At 52.2% G+C, this 22827-nt stretch overlaps 1 protein-coding gene across 1 annotated transcript in view; it reads right to left on the bottom strand.

Moving 5' to 3' along the window:
* Nucleotides 1-284: 284 nt before the first annotated feature.
* pepd (peptidase D) overlaps nt 285-22827 on the bottom strand; it is a 237520-nt gene continuing 214977 nt past the window's right edge. The window contains exons 13-15 of the mRNA XM_041192615.1: nt 12775-12959; nt 8568-8759; nt 285-1140 (exon numbers count right to left, since the gene is read on the bottom strand). Of these exons, the coding sequence (XP_041048549.1) occupies nt 991-1140; nt 8568-8759; nt 12775-12959 (527 nt within the window). The 3' untranslated portion in view covers nt 285-990. The remainder of the gene's footprint in view (nt 1141-8567; nt 8760-12774; nt 12960-22827) is intronic.

Raw genomic sequence — 22827 nt, 5'->3', positions numbered from 1 at the left:
CACAGACCCACTCCCCACACCCCGCAGACCCACTCCCCACAGACCCACACCCCGCAGACCCACTCCCCACAGACCCACTCCCCACAGACCCACTCCCCGCAGACCCGCTCCCCACAGACCCGCTCCCCGCAGACCCACTCCCCACAGACCCACTCCCCACAGACCCACTCCCCACAGACCCACTCCCCGCAGACCCACTCCCCACAGACCCACTCCCCACAGACCCACTCCCCACAGACCTGGTCCCCACAGACCCGCTCCCCGTACCCCGCAGACCTGCTCCCTGTGTCCCATCCCCGTCCCCTCTCCCTGTGGCCCCTTGGGCACTAGCTCAGATTTTACCCCTTTGTGGATTGTGTTGTTACTGGGTGTACAGGCACAGGCAGTGATTGCTGGTGTTTGATGTACTGGATGGAGAGAAGTGAGTGAATGTGAAGGACTTAGGCTCACAGCCTCCCCACTGCAGAATCTATGAGGCAAAGGTGGCAAGCAAGCTGTATCTGACTGACACGATGAGTGGAGAGCTGGAGTCTGACTGCCTACTTAACACAGACTACACTCACTCCCAATCAACCAGCCATTCTTTGTGCATGGGAGTGTTCGCATGTGTATACATGTCTGTTTATCGGTGTGTGTGTGCATGTGTACACATTCGTGTACGTGTGTGTGTGTGTGTGTGTGTGTGTGCATAATTGCATGTGTCTGTGTATACATGTGGATGTGCTTGTGTGACTGTGTGTGTAAGCGTGTACATGTTTATGCATTTTGAAGTGTATTATGTTGATGAATCCAGCCTCCCCTTGAGCTGAGATTTCACTCACTGTCTCCACCACTGAATTCGGTTTGTTGGCAGACAGTGGAAGGTTTCGGATTTTTGTATCATTATTTGTGTATAATTAGCGAGCACAAAGCTTGATTCATTTTGAGATTGTGATCATGGAACCGCTCAGACACAGGACAGAGTAAAGCAGTCACAGGACAGCCTGGCCCTCAGGCTTCCTGGCCGGAAAGTTGGCCAAACTGCTTGGTGGAACCAGAATCTCCTGCCATGAAGGCCTCAATCTCCTCGATGGTGCGAGGCACACAAGTCAGCAGCTCCATCCCACTGGCAGTCACTGCAATATCATCCTCAACACGGACCTGGAAGGAGAGCAGGTAAGATCACTGAAGGCTTTGACCTCAATTCCATCTACACACACCCCAAAGGAGCTCAGTAATTACATATAAACTCTTCAACCAATATGTGCAGAGAAAGATCCCACAAGCAATTAAATAAAAGCCCACCTAATCTATTTGAGAGAATGTTAGTGGAAGGATAAATATTGTCTACTACCCCCTGCTTTCCAGCAGCAAAACAGGACCTCAGTTTAACATCTCTGTAACAGACAGCTCCTCAGACAGTGCAGCACTCCCTCATTACTGCCCTGGCAAGGAGGGGGAGGGGTGAGAGGAGGAGGGGTCAAGGGGAGGAGGGTCTGAGGGGAAATGGGGAAGGAGAGATGGCTACCTTTGCTCCTGATCCTACCCCAAAGCCCACCCAACTCTGTTACTGTGTACCTCCCACTCACCCTCTCTAAATCAATGCCATATCAGACCCAACTTCACTGCCACTGACCCCAACCAACTTCTGACCAATTACCATTCCCGCTGACTCCTTCCTAAAACCATCATCACCCCCTCAACAAACCCAACCTTAATCAATTTATTTGAGGTTCCCCACGGATTCATTAGCCATGGCACTTGTTCAGCTACATGGTTCCGCTTGGTGATGTCCTGGTGACTTTCAGCTTTATGACCCCATCATATCCCTTGCAAAGATCTGTCAGGGTCTAACTTTCTCCAAATCAACACTGGGCATAGGAAATTCCTCACATTCCTCCCTGTCATAAACTCCAATCTCCAGCCACTGCTTCCACTTGCCCTCAGATTGGACCTAGCACGAGGACTACACGACTCCATCTCTGTCCCAACAGGCACCCATACCATGGAAAACCTTGCCTGCTCTTCACTCAGCTTGGCAACTCCAGTTTTCCCCAAATCCAGGACCTCCAACTCACTCAAAACTCAACCAATATCCCATCCTACACTAAACCCAGCCAACCCATCACACCCTGTTTTAACCATCGCATCATGTGTTAATCCATCTCACCCTGTATTAACCATCACACCCTGTATTAATCATCACACTCTGTATTAACCATCACACCCTGTATTAACCATCACACCCTGTATTAATCATCACACCCTGTAATAACCATCACACCCTGTATTAATCCATCACACCCTGTATTAATCATCACACCCTGTATTAACCATCACACCCTATATTAACCATCACACCCTGTATTAATCATCACACCCTGTATTAATCATCACACCCTGTAATAACCATCACACCCTGTATTAATCCATCACACCCTGTATTAACCATCACACCCTGTATTAATCATCACACCCTGTATTAATCATCACACCCTGTAATAACCATCACACCCTGTATTAATCCATCACACCCTGTATTAACCATCACACCCTGTATTAATCCATCACACCCTGTATTAACCATCACACCCTGTATTAACCATCACACCCTGTATTAATCATCACACCCTGTAATAACCATCACACCCTGTATTAACCATCACACCCTGTAATAACCATCATACCCTGTATTAACCATCACACCCTGTATTAATCATCACACCCTGTAATAACCATCATACCCTGTATTAATCATCACACCCTGTATTAACCATCACACCCTGAATTAACCCATCGCACCCTGTATTAACCCATCACACCCTGTATTAACCCATCGCACCCTGTATTAATCCATCACACCCTGTATTAATCATCACACCCTGTATTAACCATCACACCCTGTATTAACCATCACACCCTGTATTAATCATCACACCCTGTATTAATCATCACACCCTGTAATAACCATCACACCCTGTATTAATCCATCACACCCTGTATTAACCATCACACCCTGTATTAATCATCACACCCTGTATTAATCATCACACCCTGTAATAACCATCACACCCTGTATTAATCCATCACACCCTGTATTAACCATCACACCCTGTATTAATCATCACACCCTGTAATAACCATCACACCCTGTATTAATCATCACACCCTGTAATAACCATCATACCCTGTATTAACCATCACACCCTGTATTAACCCATCACACCCTGTATTAACCCATCGCACCCTGTATTAATCCATCACACCCTGTATTAATCATCACACCCTGTATTAACCATCACACCCTGTATTAACCATCACACCCTGTATTAATCATCACACCCTGTAATAACCATCACACCCTGTATTAATCCATCACACCCTGTATTAATCATCACACCCTGTATTAATCATCACACCCTGTAATAACCATCACACCCTGTATTAATCCATCACACCCTGTATTAACCATCACACCCTGTATTAACCATCACACCCTGTATTAATCCATCACACCCTGTATTAACCATCACACCCTGTAATAACCATCACACCCTGTAATAACCATCACACCCTGTATTAATCCATCACACCCTGTATTAACCATCACACCCTGTATTAATCATCACACCCTGTATTAATCATCACACCCTGTAATAACCATCACACCCTGTATTAATCCATCACACCCTGTATTAACCATCACACCCTGTATTAATCATCACACCCTGTAATAACCATCACACCCTGTATTAATCATCACACCCTGTAATAACCATCATACCCTGTATTAACCATCACACCCTGTATTAATCATCACACCCTGTAATAACCATCATACCCTGTATTAATCATCACACCCTGTATTAACCATCACACTCTGAATTAACCCATCGCACCCTGTATTAACCCATCACACCCTGTATTAACCCATCGCACCTTGTATTAACCATCACACCCTGTATTAACCCATCGCACCCTGTATTAACCCATCGCACCATGTATTAATCATCACACCCTGTATTAACCCATTGCACCCTGTATAAACCATCGCACCCTGTATTAACTCATCCCACCCTGTATTAACCATCGCATCATGTATTAACCCATCGCACCCTGTATTAACCATGGCACCCTGTATTAACCATCGCACCCTGTATTAACCCATCGCACCCTGTATTAACCATTGCACCCTGTATTAACCATCGCACCCTGTATTAACCCATCGCACCCTGTATTAACCATCGCACCCTGTATTAACCCATCGCACCCTGTATTAACCATTGCACCCTGTATTAACCATCGCGCCCTGTATTAACCATCGCACCCTGTATTAACCCATCGCACCCTGTATTAACCATTGCACCCTGTATTAACCCATCGCACCCTGTATTAACCATCACACCCTGTATTAACCATCACACCCTGTATTAACCATCACACCCTGTATTAATCCATCTCACCCTGTATTAACCCATCACACCCTGCATTAACCATCACACCCTGTATTAACCCATCGCACCCTGTATTAATCATCGCACCCTGTATTAACCATCACACCCTGTATTAACCCATTGCACCCTGTATAAACCATCGCACCCTGTATTAACTCATCCCACCCTGTATTAACCATCGCATCATGTATTAACCCATCGCACCCTGTATTAACCATCGCACCCTGTATTAACCATCGCACCCTGTATTAACCCATCGCACCCTGTATTAACCATCGCACCCTGTATTAACCCATCGCACCCTGTATTAACCATCGCACCCTGTATTAACCCATCGCACCCTGTATTAACCATTGCACCCTGTATTAACCCATCGCACCCTGTATTAACCATCACACCCTGTATTAACCATCGCACCCTGTATTAATCCATCTCACCCTGTATTAACCCATCACACCCTGCATTAACCATCACACCCTGTATTAATCCATCTCACCCTGTATTAACCCATCACACCCTGCATTAACCATCACACCCTGTATTAACCCATCACACCCTGTATTAACCCATCGCACCCTGTATTAACCCATCGCACCCTGTATTAATCATCGCACGCTGTATTAACCATCACACCCTGTATTAACCATCACACCCTGTATTAACCATCACACCCTGTATTAACCCATCACACCCTGTATTAACCCATCACACCCTGTATTAACCCATCGCACCCTGTATTAACCCATCACACCCTGTATTAATCATCGCACCCTGTATTAACCATCACACCCTGCATTAACCATCACACCCTGTATTAACCCATCACACCCTGTATTAACCCATCGCACCCTGTATTAACCCATCGCACCCTGTATTAATCATCGCACCCTGTATTAATCATCGCACCCTGTATTAACCATCACACCCTGTATTAACCATCACACCCTGTATTAACCCATCACACCCTGTATTAACCCATCACACCCTGTATTAACCATCCACTAGCCCATAGTCCATTCAATTGAAAATTCTCATCTTAAAATCCTGTCACGTCATCACCCATCCAATCTGTAACCTCCTCATGTCCTGGGACTCCTCACACACACTCGTTAAACCTCTCATGTCTGGAATTTTCCATCACAAGATTCTTTCTCCTCACCAATCACTCACTCTATGAAAAGCTCCATCCCATCCAACTGTTTATTCACTGCCCCATCCCACTGCCCCGCCCCCGTCCCACTGCCCCGCCCCCGTCCCACTGCCCCGCCCCCGTCCCACTGCCCCGCCCCCATCCAACTGCCCCGGCCCCACTCCCTCTGCCCCGCCCCATCCCACTACCCCGCCCCGTCACACTGCCCCGCCCCCACTCCCTCTGCCCCGCCCCCCCACTCCCTCTGTCCCGCCCCCCCACTCCCTCTGTCCCGCCCCATCCCACTGCCCCGCCCCCCACTCCCTCTGCCCCGCCCCATCCCACTACCCCGCCCCATCACACTGCCCCGCCCCCACTCCCTCTGCCCCGCCCCGTCACACTGCCCCGCCCTTGTCCCCACTCCCACAACCCAGCCCCCACTCCCACTGCCCCGCCCTTGTCCCCACTCCCACAACCCAGCCCCCACTCCCACTGCCCCGCCCCCACAGCCCCTCCCCTACCCATGCCTACCAACCCCCCCCACCCTGTCACTCTGCGCCTTTTTTACTTTTCCCACTGCAAAGTTGTCTGGAACATTTTATGGACGAACATTGATCTGTGAAGGTGGCAGGAATAATAAAACACACAGCGTCCGCTATTTCAGATTTCCAGCAACTGCAGTACTTCACTTTCCTTACACAATCCAGCAATTTGTTAAGAGAGACACAGAGGACGTGGTAATGGTAAATCTTTCTAAATCGCTGCCTGGGCCCAGCTGAAGGACTCAGTCCAATTCTGAGTCCCACACTTTAGGCTTCGGAGAGGGTGGGGAGGAGATTTACCATTTTGCTCATGGGCTTGAGGAACTTCAGATCTGTGCAGAGGTTCCCCTTAGAGCAGAGAAGGATAAGGGGAGATTAATAGAGGTGTTCAGAATCACAAAGAGAGAGGAAATATGGAGAAACTATAAAGGGACAGAGATTAAAGGGGATTGGCAAAAGAACCAGAGGGGACATCAGAAAAAATATACTTACAAAGTGAGTTGTTGTGAACTGTGACTCGCTGCCAGAAAGGGTGGTGAAGTAAATTCAACAAAAGTGAATGGGATAAATACTTGAAAAGGAGAATAGTCTTGAGCTGTGGGGAAAGGGCTGGGGAGTGGGACTAATTGGTATAGCTTTTTCAAAGAGCCAGCACAAGCACGATGGGCTCAACAGCCTTCAGTTGTGTCAGGGTGAGGCCCATGCTGAGGGATTAGGTGGCTCTGCAATTCAGAGCTCGGGACAGACAGGAAAGGGTTAAGTCTGTAGCTCCCATTAGTGACTGACACAATATGCTGCTGCTGTTAGCAGTTGTGCCAGTCAGGTCCAAATTAATATGTGATTTATTACACACCCCAACCTTCTCCAACATTATCTCCCAAAAAAACCCACTGACACTGATTTTATATTGTCGTATCTTATCAGTAGGTCTGTAACCAGTCACAAAGTGTTCAATAAACCTCCTATCTGATCAGGTGTAAATCCAACAGGCAGTAATGTGGAGGTTACTCCCACGCGATTGCTGCTGTAATTATACTCTGACCTCGCATGCAGTCTGAGTAAAAATAGCCCAGGCAAACCTCACCCTACTGACCTGCTCAGTACTGACAAATTAAAACATGTCCTTGAGACACAGAAACGCTCCACTCCCTTCAGCTTTTATACATGACAACACTTTTAAAAAGGATGATGTCATCAAACATTCCCAGGACAGGTACAGCACAGGGTTAGATACAGAGTAAAGCTCCCTCTACACTGTCCCCATCAAACACTCCCAGGACAGGTACAGCACAGGGTTAGATACAGAGTAAAGCTCCCTCTACACTGTCCCCATCAAACACTCCCAGGACAGATACAGCACGGGGTTAGATACAGAGTAAATCTCCCTCTACACTGTCCCCATCAAACACTCCCAGGACAGGTACAGCACGGGGTTAGATACAGAGTAATGCTCCCTCTACACTGTCCCCATCAAACACTCCCAGGACAGATACAGCACAGGGTTAGAGACAGAGTAAATCTCCCTCTACACTGTCCCCATCAAACACTCCCAGGACAGGTACAGCACAGGGTTAGAGACAGAGTAAATCTCCCTCTACACTGTCCCCATCAAACACTCCCAGGACAGGTACAGCACGGGGTTAGATACAGAGTAAATCTCCCTCTACACTGTCCCCATCAAACACTCCCAGGACAGGTACAGCACGGGGTTAGAGACAGAGTAAAGCTCCCTCTACACTGTCCCCATCAAACACTCCCAGGACAGGTACAGCATGGGGTTAGATACAGTGTAAATCTCCCTCTACACTGTCCCCATCAAACACTCCCAGGACAGGTACAGCACGGGGTTAGATACAGAGTAAAGCTCCCTCTACACTGTCCCCATCAAACACTCCCAGGACAGGTACAGCACAGGGTTAGAGACAGAGTAAATCTCCCTCTACACTGTCCCCATCAAACACTCCCAGGACAGGTACAGCACGGGGTTAGATACAGAGTAAATCTCCCTCTACACTGTCCCCATCAAACACTCCCAGGACAGGTAGAGCACGGGGTTAGATTCAGAGTAAAGCTCCCTCTACTCTGTCCCCATCAAACACTCCCAGGACAGGTACAGCACAGGGTTAGAGACAGAGTAAATCTCCCTCTACACTGTCCCCATCAAACACTCACAGGACAGGTACAGCACGGGGTTAGATACAGAGTAAATCTCTATCTACACTGTCCCCATCAAACACTCCCAGGACAGGTACAGCACGGGGTTAGATACAGAGTGAAGCTCCCTCTACACTGTTCTATCTTGATGAAAAGATATTCAGCTCTTTTCTCTGAATAAAAGATATAAAATAAACGACAGATAGACTTCGGTATACACTAAAACACAGGCACAATGGGATGACTGAACTCCCTTCGTGCTGTGAGATTCTGTGGACATCGCGGTTCCAAACATTCATGAGTACTCACGCCACCAAACCCTCGGAATCGAGCCAGGACATTCTTATTGATGAAAGCAGCCTGGGCTGGATCTGCAAGAGCCTGGTCCAAGAGACAGTCGATGAAGTAGATTCCTGGCTCGATGGTCAGCACCATCCCCTGAAGCAGGGTCCGTGTGGTACGAAGGCTCCGGAGTCCTGGCTCATCAATACGCTCGACACCCTGGAACACAAGACTGACCCGTCACCCACTCAGGATACAGCCAAGCAGCAGGGCATTGCTGGAGCTGGTTATACCCTCTCCACAGCCCCATTAACCTCCCACAAACCCATTACAGCCCTCACAGCCCCAATCACCTCCCACAAACCCATTACACTCCTCACAGCCCCATTAACCTCCCACAAACCCATTACACCCCTCACAGCCCCAATCACCTCCCACAAACCCATTACACTCCTCACAGCCCCATTAACCTCCCACAAACCCATTACACCCCTCACAGCCCCAATCACCTCCCACAAACCCATTACACCCCTCACAGCCCCATTAACCTCCCACAAACCCATTACACTCCTCACAGCCCCAATCACCTCCCACAAACCCATTACACTCCTCACAGCCCCAATCACCTCCCACAAACCCATTACACCCCTCACAGCCCCATTAACCTCCCACAAACCCATTACACTCCTCACAGCCCCAATCACCTCCCACAAACCCATTACACCCCTCACAGCCCCAATCACCTCCCACAAACCCATTACACTCCTCACAGCCCCATTAACCTCCCACAAACCCATTACACCCCTCACAGCCCCAATCACCTCCCACAAACCCATTACACTCCTCACAGCCCCAATCACCTCCCACAAACCCATTACACCCCTCACAGCCCCAATCACCTCCCACAAACCCATTATACCCCTCACAGCCCCATTAACCTCCCACAAACCCATTACACTCCTCACAGCCCCAATCACCTCCCACAAACCCATTACACCCCTCACAGCCCCATTAACCTCCCACAAACCCATTATACCCCTCACAGCCCCAATCACCTCCCACAAACCCATTATACCCCTCACAGCCCCATTAACCTCCCACAAACCCATTACACCCCTCACAGCCCCAATCACCTCCCACAAACCCATTACACCCCTCACAGCCCCATTACCCTCCCACAAACCCATTATACCCCTCACAGCCCCAATCACCTCCCACAAACCCATTACACTCCTCACAGCCCCATTAACCTCCCACAAACCCATTACACTCCTCACAGCCCCATTAACCTCCCACAAACCCATTACACTCCTCACAGCCCCAATCACCTCCCACAAACCCATTACACCCCTCACAGCCCCATTAACCTCCCACAAACTCATTACACTCCTCACAGCCCCAATCACCTCCCACAAACCCATTACACCCCTCACAGCCCCATTAACCTCCCACAAACCCATTACATTCCTCACAGCCCCAAACACCTCCCACAAACCCATTACACTCCTCACAGCCCCATTAACCTCCCACAAACCCATTACACCCCTCACAGCCCCATTAACCTCCCACAAACCCATTACACTCCTCACAGCCCCATTAACCTCCCACAAACCCATTACACCCCTCACAGCCCCAATCACCTCCCACAAACCCATTACACTCCTCACAGCCCCAATCACCTGCCACAAACCCATTACACTCCTCACAGCCCCATTAACCTCCCACAAACCCATTACACCCCTCACAGCCCCATTAAACCTCTCACAGCCCCATTACACTCCTCACAGCCCCATTACACCCCTCACAGCCCCATTACACCCCTCACAGCCCCATTATACCCCTCACAGCCCCATTAACCTCCCACAAACCCATTACACACCTCACAGCCCCATTAACCTCTCACAAACCCATTACACCCCTCACAGCCCCATTAACCTCCCACAAACTCATTACACTCCTCACAGCCCCATTAACCTCCCACAAACCCATTACACCCCTCACAGCCCCATTAACCTCCCACAAACCCATTAACCTCCCACAAACCCATTACACCCCTCACAGCCCCATTACACCCCTCACAGCCCCATTACACCTCTCACAGCCCCATTACACCCCTCACAGCCCCATTACATCCCTTACAGCCCCATTACACCCTTCACAGCCCCATTACATCCCTCACAGCCCCATTACACCCCTCACAGCCCCATTACACCCCTCACAGCCCCATTACACCCCTCACAGCCCCATTACATCCCTCAGTCCCATTACACCCCTCACAGCCCCATTACACCCCTCACAGCCCCATTACAGTCCCTAGCTGCCCCATTAGTTTCCCACTGCCCTGTTCAGAAGAATGTGGGGAGATCTCATAGAAACCTATAACATTCTAACAGGACTAGACAGGGTAGATGCAGGAAGGATGTTCCCGATGGTGAGGGAGTCCAGAACCAGGGGTCACAGTCTGAGGATATGGGGTAGATCATTTGGGACTGAGATGAGGAGAAATTTCTTCACCCAGAGAGTGGTGAGCTTCTGGAATTCATTACCACAGAAAGCAGTTGAGGTCAAAACATTGTATGTTTTCAAGGAGTTAGATATAGCTCAAGGGGCGAAAGGGTTCAATGGGTATGGGGAGAAAGCAGGAGCAGGCTATTGAGTTGGATGATCAGCCATGATCATAATGAATGGGGGAGCAGGCTAGAGGGGCCGAATGGCATACTCCTCCCATTTTCTATGTTTCTATTACACCCCTACCTGCTCCAGTACAACCCGTGCTGCCCCATTACATCCCACATTCCCATTATAAGCCCCTGCTGCCTCATTACAGTCTCCGCTGCCCCATTACACCGCCTGTTGCCCCATTACACATCTCCCTGCCCCACTGCACCCTGCCTTGCCCCATTATACCCTCCCCATTGCCCCACTACAGTCCCCACTTCCCCGTTACACCCCCGTTGCCCCACTACATTTTCCACTGCCCCATTACACCCCTGTTGTCTCATCACAGCTCCCGCTACCCCATTACACCTCTGCTCCCCCATTACACACCTCCCTGACCCATTACACTCCTCCCTGCCCCATTACACCCATCCCTGTCCCATTACACCCCCCTCTACCCCATTACACTTCCCACTGTCTCATTACACATCTCCCTGCCTGATTAGAACCCCCAGGTGGATTACATCCCTCCCAGCACCATTACACCCCTCTGCCCCATTACAAACCCTGCTGCCCCATTACACACCCTGTTGCTCCATTACACCCCCTCCCACTGCCTCATTACACGTCCTCTTGCTTTCCCATTAGAGCCCCTCCCACTGCCAAATAACATCCCCTTCCAATGCCCCAGTATACCCACTCCCACTTCCCCTTCTTCTTCCCCATTACACCCATTCCCATTGCCTCATTATAGGTTAAGGAGAGGGTGACAGTTAATCCCAATCTCAATGGATTATTGTAAATACTCAGTTTATGGTTGAAGGCTTACAGAAATTTACAACTACATACATCCCAATGAAACAACACAAGAGCTCTACTCTGGAAAATTGCCCAGTACGAAACTGGAACTGCCAGAATGAATCCTATTTATATAATTTATGAATTTGGCAGTTAATCAGCTGGAACTAAACTTTAAAAATAAGCGCCAAAGCTGTTATTATCAGTGATTTATGAATTACTGATACCCTGATCTCTCTATTCACATGGGATCATGGAGACTGCACGTGATTTACTGGGAAGGGAGGGAGAGGGAGACAGGAGGGAGTTGGGGAGGGAGACGGTCAGTGAGGGGGAGGGGAGAGAGAGGGAAGGAAGGGACTGTGGGAGGAAGAGAGAGGAGGGGGAGGGAATGGGGGAGGGACAGAGAGAAGGGGGAGGGAGTGGGAGAGGAAGATAAGAGAGAAAGAAGGTTGCACTGGGGACTATCAGCCTGGGCTCCTACTCTGCTGGGATAGCACACAAACAGGACTTTGGCTCTGATGTGATGCATACTATGGACAAACAGCCAATCAGCTCTCGCTGTTCTGGTTTACACACTCAGGTTGAGCACCCAACAGAGGGAAACCAGGTTCCCGGGCAGAGTCAGCACCTTCGCAAGAGACGGGGGATACAAAGGACAGTCAGATTGATTTGTCTATGAGCAGAGCCAGTGACAAACAGAGAGAGTTAAAGCTGGGTTCTTTCCTCATTTTAATATACAGCTCCACAATATTGAAAAAACAAGAGCTGGACTGACCTCTGGATAGCCACCAACATCATGTACGTCACATCCCAGCAGATGACCCAGACCATGGGGCATGAATATCGCTCCTAAATAGACTTTCATCATGTCTGCCACATTGCCTTGGAGAATGCCAATCCTTGTCAACTCTTCCAGCTGTACTCTGTCAGCGAGGCGATGCATGTCAGGCCAAGCAACCCCTTGTTAGAACATAAACCAGGAGACATGTTAGGAATTCCAACAAAAATGCAAGAAATAAATCTGTCGCTGAGCCTACAAGTGGCAAAATCTTCATTGACACTGTTCTTCCCCTCACCCCTCATACCCTCCAATTCCACTCCCCTCACCCTGTGTCCCCCTCATCTCTTCCCCTCTTCTACAAACCTGCAGCCCCCGTTAATTCTCCAGCTCCCCACTTCCCACTCAATTCTGCAATGGGATTCGTTGGTTTGTTCTAAGGTCTGGAAGGTTTGAAGAAAACTGGCAGGGCCAAATGACACATCTAGAACACATTGACAGCTCCCAGGCTAGCTCTCCAACCCAGCCCAACCCAGCCCAACCCAACCCAACCCGGCCCAACCCAACCCAAACCAACCCAGCCCAGCCCAACGCAACCCAACCCGGCCCAACCCAACCCAACCCAACCCAAACCAACCCAGCCCAGCCCAACCCAACCCAACCCAACCCGGCCCAGTCCAGCCCAACCCAACCCAACCCAACCCGGCCCAGTCCAGCCCAACCCAACCCAGCCCAGCCCAGCCCAACCCAACCCAACCCAACCCGGCCCAGCCCAGCCCAACCCAACCCAACCCAACCCAACCCGGCCCAGCCCAGCCCAGCCCAACCCAGCCCAGCCCAGCCCAGCCCAGCCCAACCCAACCCAACCCGGCCCAGTCCAGCCCAACCCAACCCAGCCCAGCCCAGCCCAGCCCAGCCCAGCCCAACCCAACCCAACCCAACCCGGCCCAGCCCAACCCAACCCAACCCAACCCAACCCGGCCCAACCCAACCCAACCCGGCCCAGTCCAGCCCAACCCAACCCAGCCCAGCCCAGCCCAACCCAACCCAACCCAACCCGGCCCAGTCCAGCCCAACCCAACCCAACCCAACCCAACCCGGCCCAGTCCAGCCCAACCCAACCCAGCCCAGCCCAGCCCAGCCCAACCCAACCCAACCCAACCCGGCCCAACCCAGCCCAGCCCAACCCAACCCAACCCAACCCGGCCCAGTCCAGCCCAACCCAACCCAGCCCGGCCCAGTCCAGCCCAACCCAACCCAACCCGGCCCAGTCCAGCCCAACCCAACCCAGCCCAGCCCAGCCCAGCCCAGCCCAGCCCAACCCAACCCAACCCAGCCCAGCCCAGCCCAGCCCAGCCCAGCCCAGCCCAACCCAACCCGGCCCAGTCCAGCCCAACCCAACCCAGCCCAGCCCAGCCCAGCCCAACCCAACCCAACCCGGCCCAGCCCAACCCAACCCAACCCAACCCAACCCGGCCCAGCCCAGCCCAACCCAACCCGGCCCAGTCCAGCCCAACCCAGCCCAGCCCAGCCCAGCCCAGCCCAACCCAACCCAACCCAACCCGGCCCAGCCCAACCCAACCCAACCCAACCCAACCCGGCCCAACCCAACCCAACCCAACCCGGCCCAGTCCAGCCCAACCCAACCCAGCCCAGCCCAGCCCAGCCCAACCCAACCCAACCCGGCCCAGCCCAACCCAACCCAACCCGGCCCAGCCCAGCCCAGCCCAACCCAACCCAACCCAACCCGGCCCAGCCCAGCCCAGCCCAACCCAACCCAGCCCAGCCCAGCCCAGCCCAGCCCAGCCCAACCCAACCCGGCCCAGTCCAGCCCAACCCAACCCAGCCCAGCCCAGCCCGGCCCAGCCCAACCCAACCCAACCCAACCCGGCCCAGCCCAACCCAACCCAACCCAACCCAACCCAACCCAACCCGGCCCAACCCAACCCAACCCAACCCGGCCCAGTCCAGCCCAACCCAACCCAGCCCAGCCCAGCCCAGCCCAGCCCAACCCAACCCAACCCAACCCGGCCCAGCCCAACCCAACCCAACCCAACCCGGCCCAGCCCAGCCCAGCCCAACCCAACCCAACCCAACCCGGCCCAGCCCAGCCCAGCCCAACCCAACCCAACCCAGCCCAAACCAACCCAACCCAGCCCAAACCAACCCAACCCAACCCAGCCCAACCCAACCCGGCCCAGCCCAGCCCAACCCAGCCCAACCCAACCCAGCCCAGTCCAGCCCAACCCAACCCAGCCCAACCCAGCCCAGCCCAACCCAGTCCAGCCCAACCCGGCCCAGCCCAGCCCAACCCAGCCCAACCCAACCCGGCCCAGCCCAGCCCAACCCAGCCCAACCCAACCCGGCCCAGCCCAACCCAGCCCAGCCCAACCCAGCCCAGCCCAACCCAGCCCAACCCAGCCCAGTCCAGCCCAACCCGGCCCAGCCCAACCCGGCCCAGCCCAACCCAACCCGGCCCAGCCCAACCCAGCCCAGCCCAACCCGGCCCAGCCCAACCCAACCCGGCCCAGCCCAACCCAGCCCAGCCCAACCCAACCCAACCCAGCCCAGTCCAGCCCAACCCAACCCGGCCCAGCCCAACCCAGCCCAGCCCAACCCAACCCAACCCGGCCCAACCCGGCCCAACCCAGCCCAGTCCAGCCCAACCCAGCCCGGCCCAGCCCAGCCCGGCCCAGCCCAACCCAACCCGGCCCAACCCAGCCCAACCCGGCCCAACCCAGTCCAACCCAACCCAACCCGGCCCAACCCAACCCAACCCAACCCAGCCCAACCCAACCCGGCCCAGCCCAACCCAACCCAACCCGGCCCAACCCAGTCCAACCCAACCCGGCCCAACCCAGTCCAACCCAACCCAGCCCAGCCCAACCCAACCCAACCCGGCCCAACCCAGTCCAACCCAACCCGGCCCAACCCAACCCAACCCAACCTGGCCCAACCCAACCCAACCCAGCCCAACCCAACCCAACCCAACCCAGCCCAGTCCAGCCCAACCCAACCCAACCCAGCCCAACCCAACCCAACCCAACCCAGCCCAACCCAACCCAGCCCAGTCCAGCCCAACCCAACCCAACCCAGCCCAACCCAACCCAACCCAACCCGGCCCAACCCAGCCCAACCCAACCCGGCCCAGCCCAGCCCAACCCAGCCCAACCCGGCCCAGCCCAGTCCAGCCCAGCCCAACCCAACTCAACCCAACCCAACCCGGCCCAGCCCAGCCCAGCCCAACCCAACCCAACCCAACCCAACCCAACCCGGCCCAGTCCAGCCCAACCCAACCCAGCCCAGCCCAGCCCAGCCCAGTCCAGTCCAGCCCAGCCCAACCCAACCCAACCCAACCCAGCCCAGCCCAGCCCAGCCCAACCCAACCCAACCCAGCCCAGCCCAACCCGGCCCAACCCAACCCAACCCAGCCCAGCCCAGCCCAGCCCAGTCCAGCCCAACCCAGCCCAGCCCAGCCCAGCCCAACCCAGTCCAGCCCAGCCCAACCCAACTCAACCCAACCCAACCCAGCCCAACCCAGTCCAGCCCAACCCAGTCCAGCCCAGCCCAGGCCAACCCGGCCCAGCCCAGCCCAACCCGGCCCAGCCCAGCCCAACCCAGCCCAGTCCAGCCCAGCCCAACCCAGTCCAGCCCAGCCCAACCCAACTCAACCCAACCCAGCCCAGCCCAGCCCAACCCAACCCAGCCCAGTCCAGCCCAACCCAGCCCAACCCAACCCAGCCCAGCCCAACCCAACCCAGCCCAACCCAACCCAACCCAGCCCAGCCCAGCCCAGCCCAACCCAACCCAACCCAGCCCAACCCAACCCAACCCAGCCCAACCCAGCCCAACCCAACCCAGCCCAGCCCAACCCAACCCAGCCCAACCCAGCCCAGCCCAACCCAACCCAGCCCAACCCAACCCAACCCAGCCCAGCCCAACCCAGCCCAGCCCAACCCAGCCCAGCCCAACCCAGTCCAGCCCAGCCCAACCCGGCCCAACCCAGCCCAGCCCAACCCAGCCCAGCCCAACCCAACCCAGTCCAGCCCAGCCCAGCCCAGCCCAGCCCAGCCCAACCCAACCCGGCCCAACCCAACCCAACCCAACTCAACCCAGCCCAGCCCAGTCCAGCCCAGCCCAACCCAACTCAACCCAACCCAACCCAGCCCAGCCCAACCCAACCCAACCTGGCCCAACCCAGCCCAGCCCAGCCCAGCCCAGTCCAACCCAACCCGGCCCAGCCCAACCCGGCCCGGCCCGGCCCAGCCAAGCCCAAGCCCAACCCAGCCCAGCCCAGCCCAGCCCAACCCAACCCAGCCCAGCCCAGCCCGCAGTAAGGAGAGTGCCTGATATCCGACAGTGTGAGGTTGCCAGTTGTATGGTGCCAGGACACAGAATCAGCAAAGGATTCAATGTGAAGTATAATCCTGGGGCAGCAGTGCTAACGTTACTTAGCAAGAAAACTTCATTACAAAACCAGTGACAAAGAACGATCCAGGAGCTGAGAATCCAGGAGGTAAACCACACACAAATCAACTGCACACAGAGAGCACACTGCAGACAATGACACGCCCTCTGGATCTGGGTGAAGACACACCCGATATCTGAGCCTCTCCTTTCAGATGCAGTGTATTTCCAATATCCAAACCTCATTCTCCCCTCTCCCTCAGCAGGAAAACATTTCATTCAGGAGATCATGAACATCGCAAATTCAGGTTGACACACAGAGTGTCTTAGGGTCTGTGCTGAGGGAGTGCTGCACTGTCTTAGGGTCAGTGCTGAGGGAGTGCTGCACTGTCTTAGGGTCAGTGCTGAGGGAGTGCTGCACTATCAGAGGGTATACTGAGGGAGCACTGCATTGTTGGAGGGTCAATACTGAGGGAGCGCCACACTGTCTGAGGGTCAACGCTGAAGGGGCACCGCACTGTTTGAGGGTCAGTAGAGTCATAGAATTTTACAGCACAGAAACAAGCCCATTGTGTCCGTGCCAGCCATCAAGCACCTATCCATTCTAATCCCATTTTCCAGCACTTGGCCCGTGGCCTGGTATGCTATAGTGTTTCAAGTGCTCATCTAAATACTTCTTAAATGTTGAGGGTTCCTGCCTCTACCACCCCCTCAGGCAGTGAGTTCCAGATTCCAACCACCCTCTGGATGAAAAAACTTTCCTCAAATCCCCTCTAAACCTCCTGCCCCTTACCTTAAATCTAAGCCCCCTGGTTATTGACACCTCCACTAAGGGGATAAGTTTCTTCCTATCTCCCCTAACTATGCCCCTCATAATTTTGAATACCTCTATCAGGTCCCCCCTCAGCTCTAATGAAAACAACACTAGCCTATCCAATCTCTCTTCATAGCTGAAACACTCCAGCCCAGGCAACATCCTGGTGAATCTCCTCTGCACCCTCTGCAGTGCAATCACATCCTTCCTATAGTATGGCCCCCAGAACTGCACACAGTACTCCAGCTGTGGCCTAACTAGCATTCTATACAGCTCCAACATAACCTCCCTGCTCTTATATTCTATGCCTCGGCTAATAAAGGCAAGTGTCCCATGTGCCTTCTTAACCACCTTATCTACCTGTGCTACTGCCTTCAGAGGTCTATGGACATGTACACCAAGGCCCCTCTGATCCTCTGTATCTCCTAGGTTCCTACCATTCATTGTGTATTCCCTTGCCTTGTTAGTCCTCCCAAAATGCATCACCTCACACTTTTCAGGATTAAATTCCACTTGTCACTGCTCTGCCCATCTTACCAGCCCATCTATGTTGTCCTGTAATCTAAGGCTTTCCTCCTCATTATTTACGATGTCATCAATTTTCATGTCATCTGCGAATTCAATGATCATACCTCCTATATTCATGTCTAAATCATTAATGTACACTACAAACAGCAAGAGTCCCAGCATGGATCCCTGATCCATGCGTCACAGGCTTCCAATCACAAAAACAACCTTTGACCCTCACTCTCTGCCTCCTGTCAATAAGACAAGTTTGGATCCAATTTGATAAATTGCCCTGGATTCCATGGGCTCTTACCTTTTTGACCATTCTTCCATGCAGGACCTTGTCAAAAGCCTTACTGAAGTCCATGTAGACTACATCAGCTGCACCACCTTCATCTACACAACTACTCACCTCCTCGAAAAATTCAATCAGATTTGTTAGACATGATCTCCCCCTGACAAAACCATGCTGACTATCCCTGATTAATTCCTGCTCCGACAGTGCAGCATTCCCTCAGTACTGACCGTCTGACAGTGCAGCACTCCCTCAGTACTGACCGCCTGACAGTGAGCACTCCAGAACTGAGGCAGTACGGCACTGTTGGAGGGCCAGTACTGAGGGGGTGCGTCACTGTCAGAGGGTCAGTACTGAGGAAGCGCTGCATTGTCAGAGCATCAGTACTGAGGGAGCACTGCACTGTCGGAGGGTCAGTACTGAGGGAGCTCTGCACTGCCAGAGGGTGAGTAGAGTATACAGCACAGAAACAGGCCCTTCGGCCCATCGTGTCAATGCTGTCGGCGGGTCGGCACTGAGGGATTGCCGCACTGTTGGAGGGTCAGTACTGAGGGAGTGCTGCACTGACGGAGGGTCAGTACTGAGGGAGTGCTGCACTGACGGAGGGTCGGCACTGTGGGAGTGCTGCACTGTCGGAAGGTCAGCACTGAGGGAGTGCTGCACTGTCGGAGGGTCAGTACTGTGGGAGTGCTGCACTGTCGGACTGGGAAGGTGAGTGGGAGCTGGAGCTAGGCAGCCTGTGCCCATATGTCTTCTCAGAGTCTCTGTCTACAGCACAGCCAAACCTGCGAAACACACTCCAAGACATCCTACCTAAGGGCCAGACTGTTTGTGCAGTTTGATTGTTTTTAGGGGATCCATGTTGAGCAATGCCAATTGTAGAAAAATGAAAGGTGATCTTATTGAAATGAAGCGGCTGAACAGGCTAAATGCTGAAAAGATGGTTTTGCTGACTGGGAAATCTAGAACACAGGGGCTCAGTCTCAGAATCAAGGATTGGTTGTTTCAGACTTATATGAGAAATTTCTTCATCATAGGATTGTGAATCTTTGGAATTCTCTACCCCAAAGTGTTGTGGGTGCTCAGTCGTTGAATGTGTTTAAGTTTGGGTACTAAGAGAATTACGGGATACAGGGATAGTGTAGGGGATAGATAAGAGGAAGGTGCTGTTGAGATAGATCAATCATGATTTTGTTGGATGGCGGGGCAGGTTCAAGGGACTTATACTCTTTATATATCTGAGCCAACAATAGCTGGCCTTCTAACTGGAAGCAGCAGGGAGTAGCCAGTGTGAAATTCAAACAAAACCCCAACAAAAATAAATTGATGGAGGACCAACACTCTGCAACTAGAGATCCCTTGAGTATAAACTATCCTGTTGTATTTAAACAGCACATTAGAGACATCTAGAGGGCAACTTGGTATTTTCAGCACCACCTCACTTCATTCTTGAAGCACTGAAGCTAATACTTGGAGCAGAAATCTTTGCCCCGTGGGTGTGCGCCCGACCTGAATGGGAGTGAAACAGTGCGTGATGACCTCAGGCGAGTGTCCCGACATCATCGCGCATTCCCCCGATCTTTCGGTTGGTGGGTATGTGAGAGAGTCAGCAATGTGCCCGCTGACAATTGAGAGGCCTATTAAGGCCCTTAAGTAATTAATTAAGTTGCATTTTTCGCTGCCCACTCACCCATTCGGTTAGCAGGCGGGCAAACAGGCCTGGCGGCCTTCGCATTTTTAACAAAACCTCATCCATGGGCGGGGTGAGGTTTCCAACTGTGACTAAAAACACAATAAAAACTTTGAACATCATTTTGAACATGTCCCTCTTCAGTACGACTGAGTTACATGCGGGAACACGTTTATATCATTTGTAAAATGTTTATTTTTAATTTCAAAATTCTTCAGCCATCTGAGGTAGCTCTGTGCCTTCAGGGAGTTTCCAGCGCGTGCTCCCCTGTGTATGTGCAGACTTCAGCGCTCACGCTCATGTTCCTACCCCGGCAGTGCTGAGAATCTCAGTGTGTGTGTGTTTCCAGCCAGTGTCAAATCGCACTTCGAGCCCGATAGCGGGCGGTGGTTTATCTCCCAGCCATTCCCAGGCCTGCCCGAGGAGAAAGGCCTGCCTGAGTTTGGAAGATTGAGGGGGAAGCAGTTGAATTGAATTCCTCCTCCTTCCTGTTTACACTCAATCCCTACTGAGTCCCATATCTGACTCATTCCATTTCTGCTATCCCACTGGATTTCAGGCGCTGGATTAAAGGGACAGAAAATCAGCAACTTTTAGAAGCCAGACAGCAGAGATGAACCCCAACTTTATTTGTACTTTGTTCAGAGGCACACTAAAGCTTTCCTCATGCTTTACAAAGTAAGGGAACTCTCCCTGGCTTCCTGAGCCAATTTTCCACCCTCACCAACACGCACCAAAAGGAACTGGCAAGTGAGCTAATTGGGATCCTGCTGTGTTCAAATTCACTGCTGTAACTGCCCAGATAAGCGGCTAAACATTAAAGTTATTGACGAGAAGTGCTAACACATATTTAAAACTCTACATGTTGAACATCCGTTGCAACCATAAGATATTGTTAAAAGAAATGTGTTTACATTCTCAGTACAATTCAGATATGGATCAGGTGGATGAGCTTATGGAACTTGTCTTCTGGTTCCAGTATTTCTGAATAATGTGGAAGGGGCTGGTGCTGTGCTTTCATTCATATCAGAAACCCAGCTATCCGTACAGATGAGCAGGCATGGAAATTAAGCTCTTTCTGTTCCAGGGATCACTCTGCCTGATCCCAATTTGCTTTTTGCTTTCTATTTGAAACTTTTCTCCCTCATCTTTTGAGTGGTTTTGTTTCTGAAGGCTGCGTTAAGGATGGTAACTGGGTGACATAGGGCAAGGAACTGGCTGGCTGGGTGCAGCAAGGACTCTTTTACTCAATAATAATAACTGATCCTGCTGAAAACACTCAGCAGCTCAATGACCTTTTACCAGAACCGCCAAACCCACAGAGCAATTCCAAGGCCAGGGCTTTTAGCTCAGTGCGTGGGTGCGCGCCCGATTGTGGGAGACGATGTTGGGCGAGCGTCCCGAACTCCATCCTGTGCTGCTGCGATATTTCAGTTGTCGGGTGTGTGTAAAAGTCGGGAGTGCTCCGGCTGACAATGAAGAGACCGATTCGGGTTATTAAAGGTACGACTGTTTGCGATTTTTCATGCTCTGTCCAATCACACGGGTTGGCAGACGGGTGAATCGGCCTTTGTATTTCTCATCAAACCCCATCCAAGGGCAGGATGAAGTTTCCGTTATTAAATGAAAGAAAAATAAAAATCTCTGGGCAGCATTTTTATCATCTATATGTTCAGGTGACTGACTGTGATGGATATGTTCAGGTGACTGTGATGTATATGTTCAGGTGACTGACTGTGATGGATATGTTCGGGTGACTGACTGTGATGGATATGTTCGGGTGACTGACTGTGATGGATATGTTCAGGTGACTGACTGTGATGGATATATTCAGGTGACTGACTGGGATGGATATGTTCGGGTGACTGACTGGGATGGATATGTTCAGGTGACTTGACTGTGATGGATATGTTCAGGTGACTTGACTGTGATGGATATGTTCAGGTGACTGAATGGGATGGATATGTTCAGGTGACTGACTGGGATGGATATGTTCAGGTGACTGACTGTGATGGATATGTTCAGGTGACTGACTGTGATGGATATATTCAGGTGACTTGACTGTGATGGATATATTCAGGTGACTTGACTGGGATGGATATGTTCAGGTGACTTGACTGTGATGGATATATTCAGGTGACTTGACTGTGATGGATATATTCAGGTGACTTGACTGGGATGGATATGTTCAGGTGACTTGACTGTGATGGATATGTTCAGGTGACTGACTGTGATGGATATATTCAGGTGACTTGACTGTGATGGATATATTCAGGTGACTGACTGTGATGCTTGCACATTTTTTCCTGATTTTTAAAACTTTATTTAATGCTTTTT

This window comes from Carcharodon carcharias, chromosome 7, assembly GCF_017639515.1.
Source record: "Carcharodon carcharias isolate sCarCar2 chromosome 7, sCarCar2.pri, whole genome shotgun sequence".
NCBI classification, from domain to species: Eukaryota; Metazoa; Chordata; class Chondrichthyes; order Lamniformes; family Lamnidae; genus Carcharodon; species Carcharodon carcharias.
Note: the sequence above shows the minus strand (reverse complement) of the source record. Positions and strands in the feature narration are given on the sequence as shown.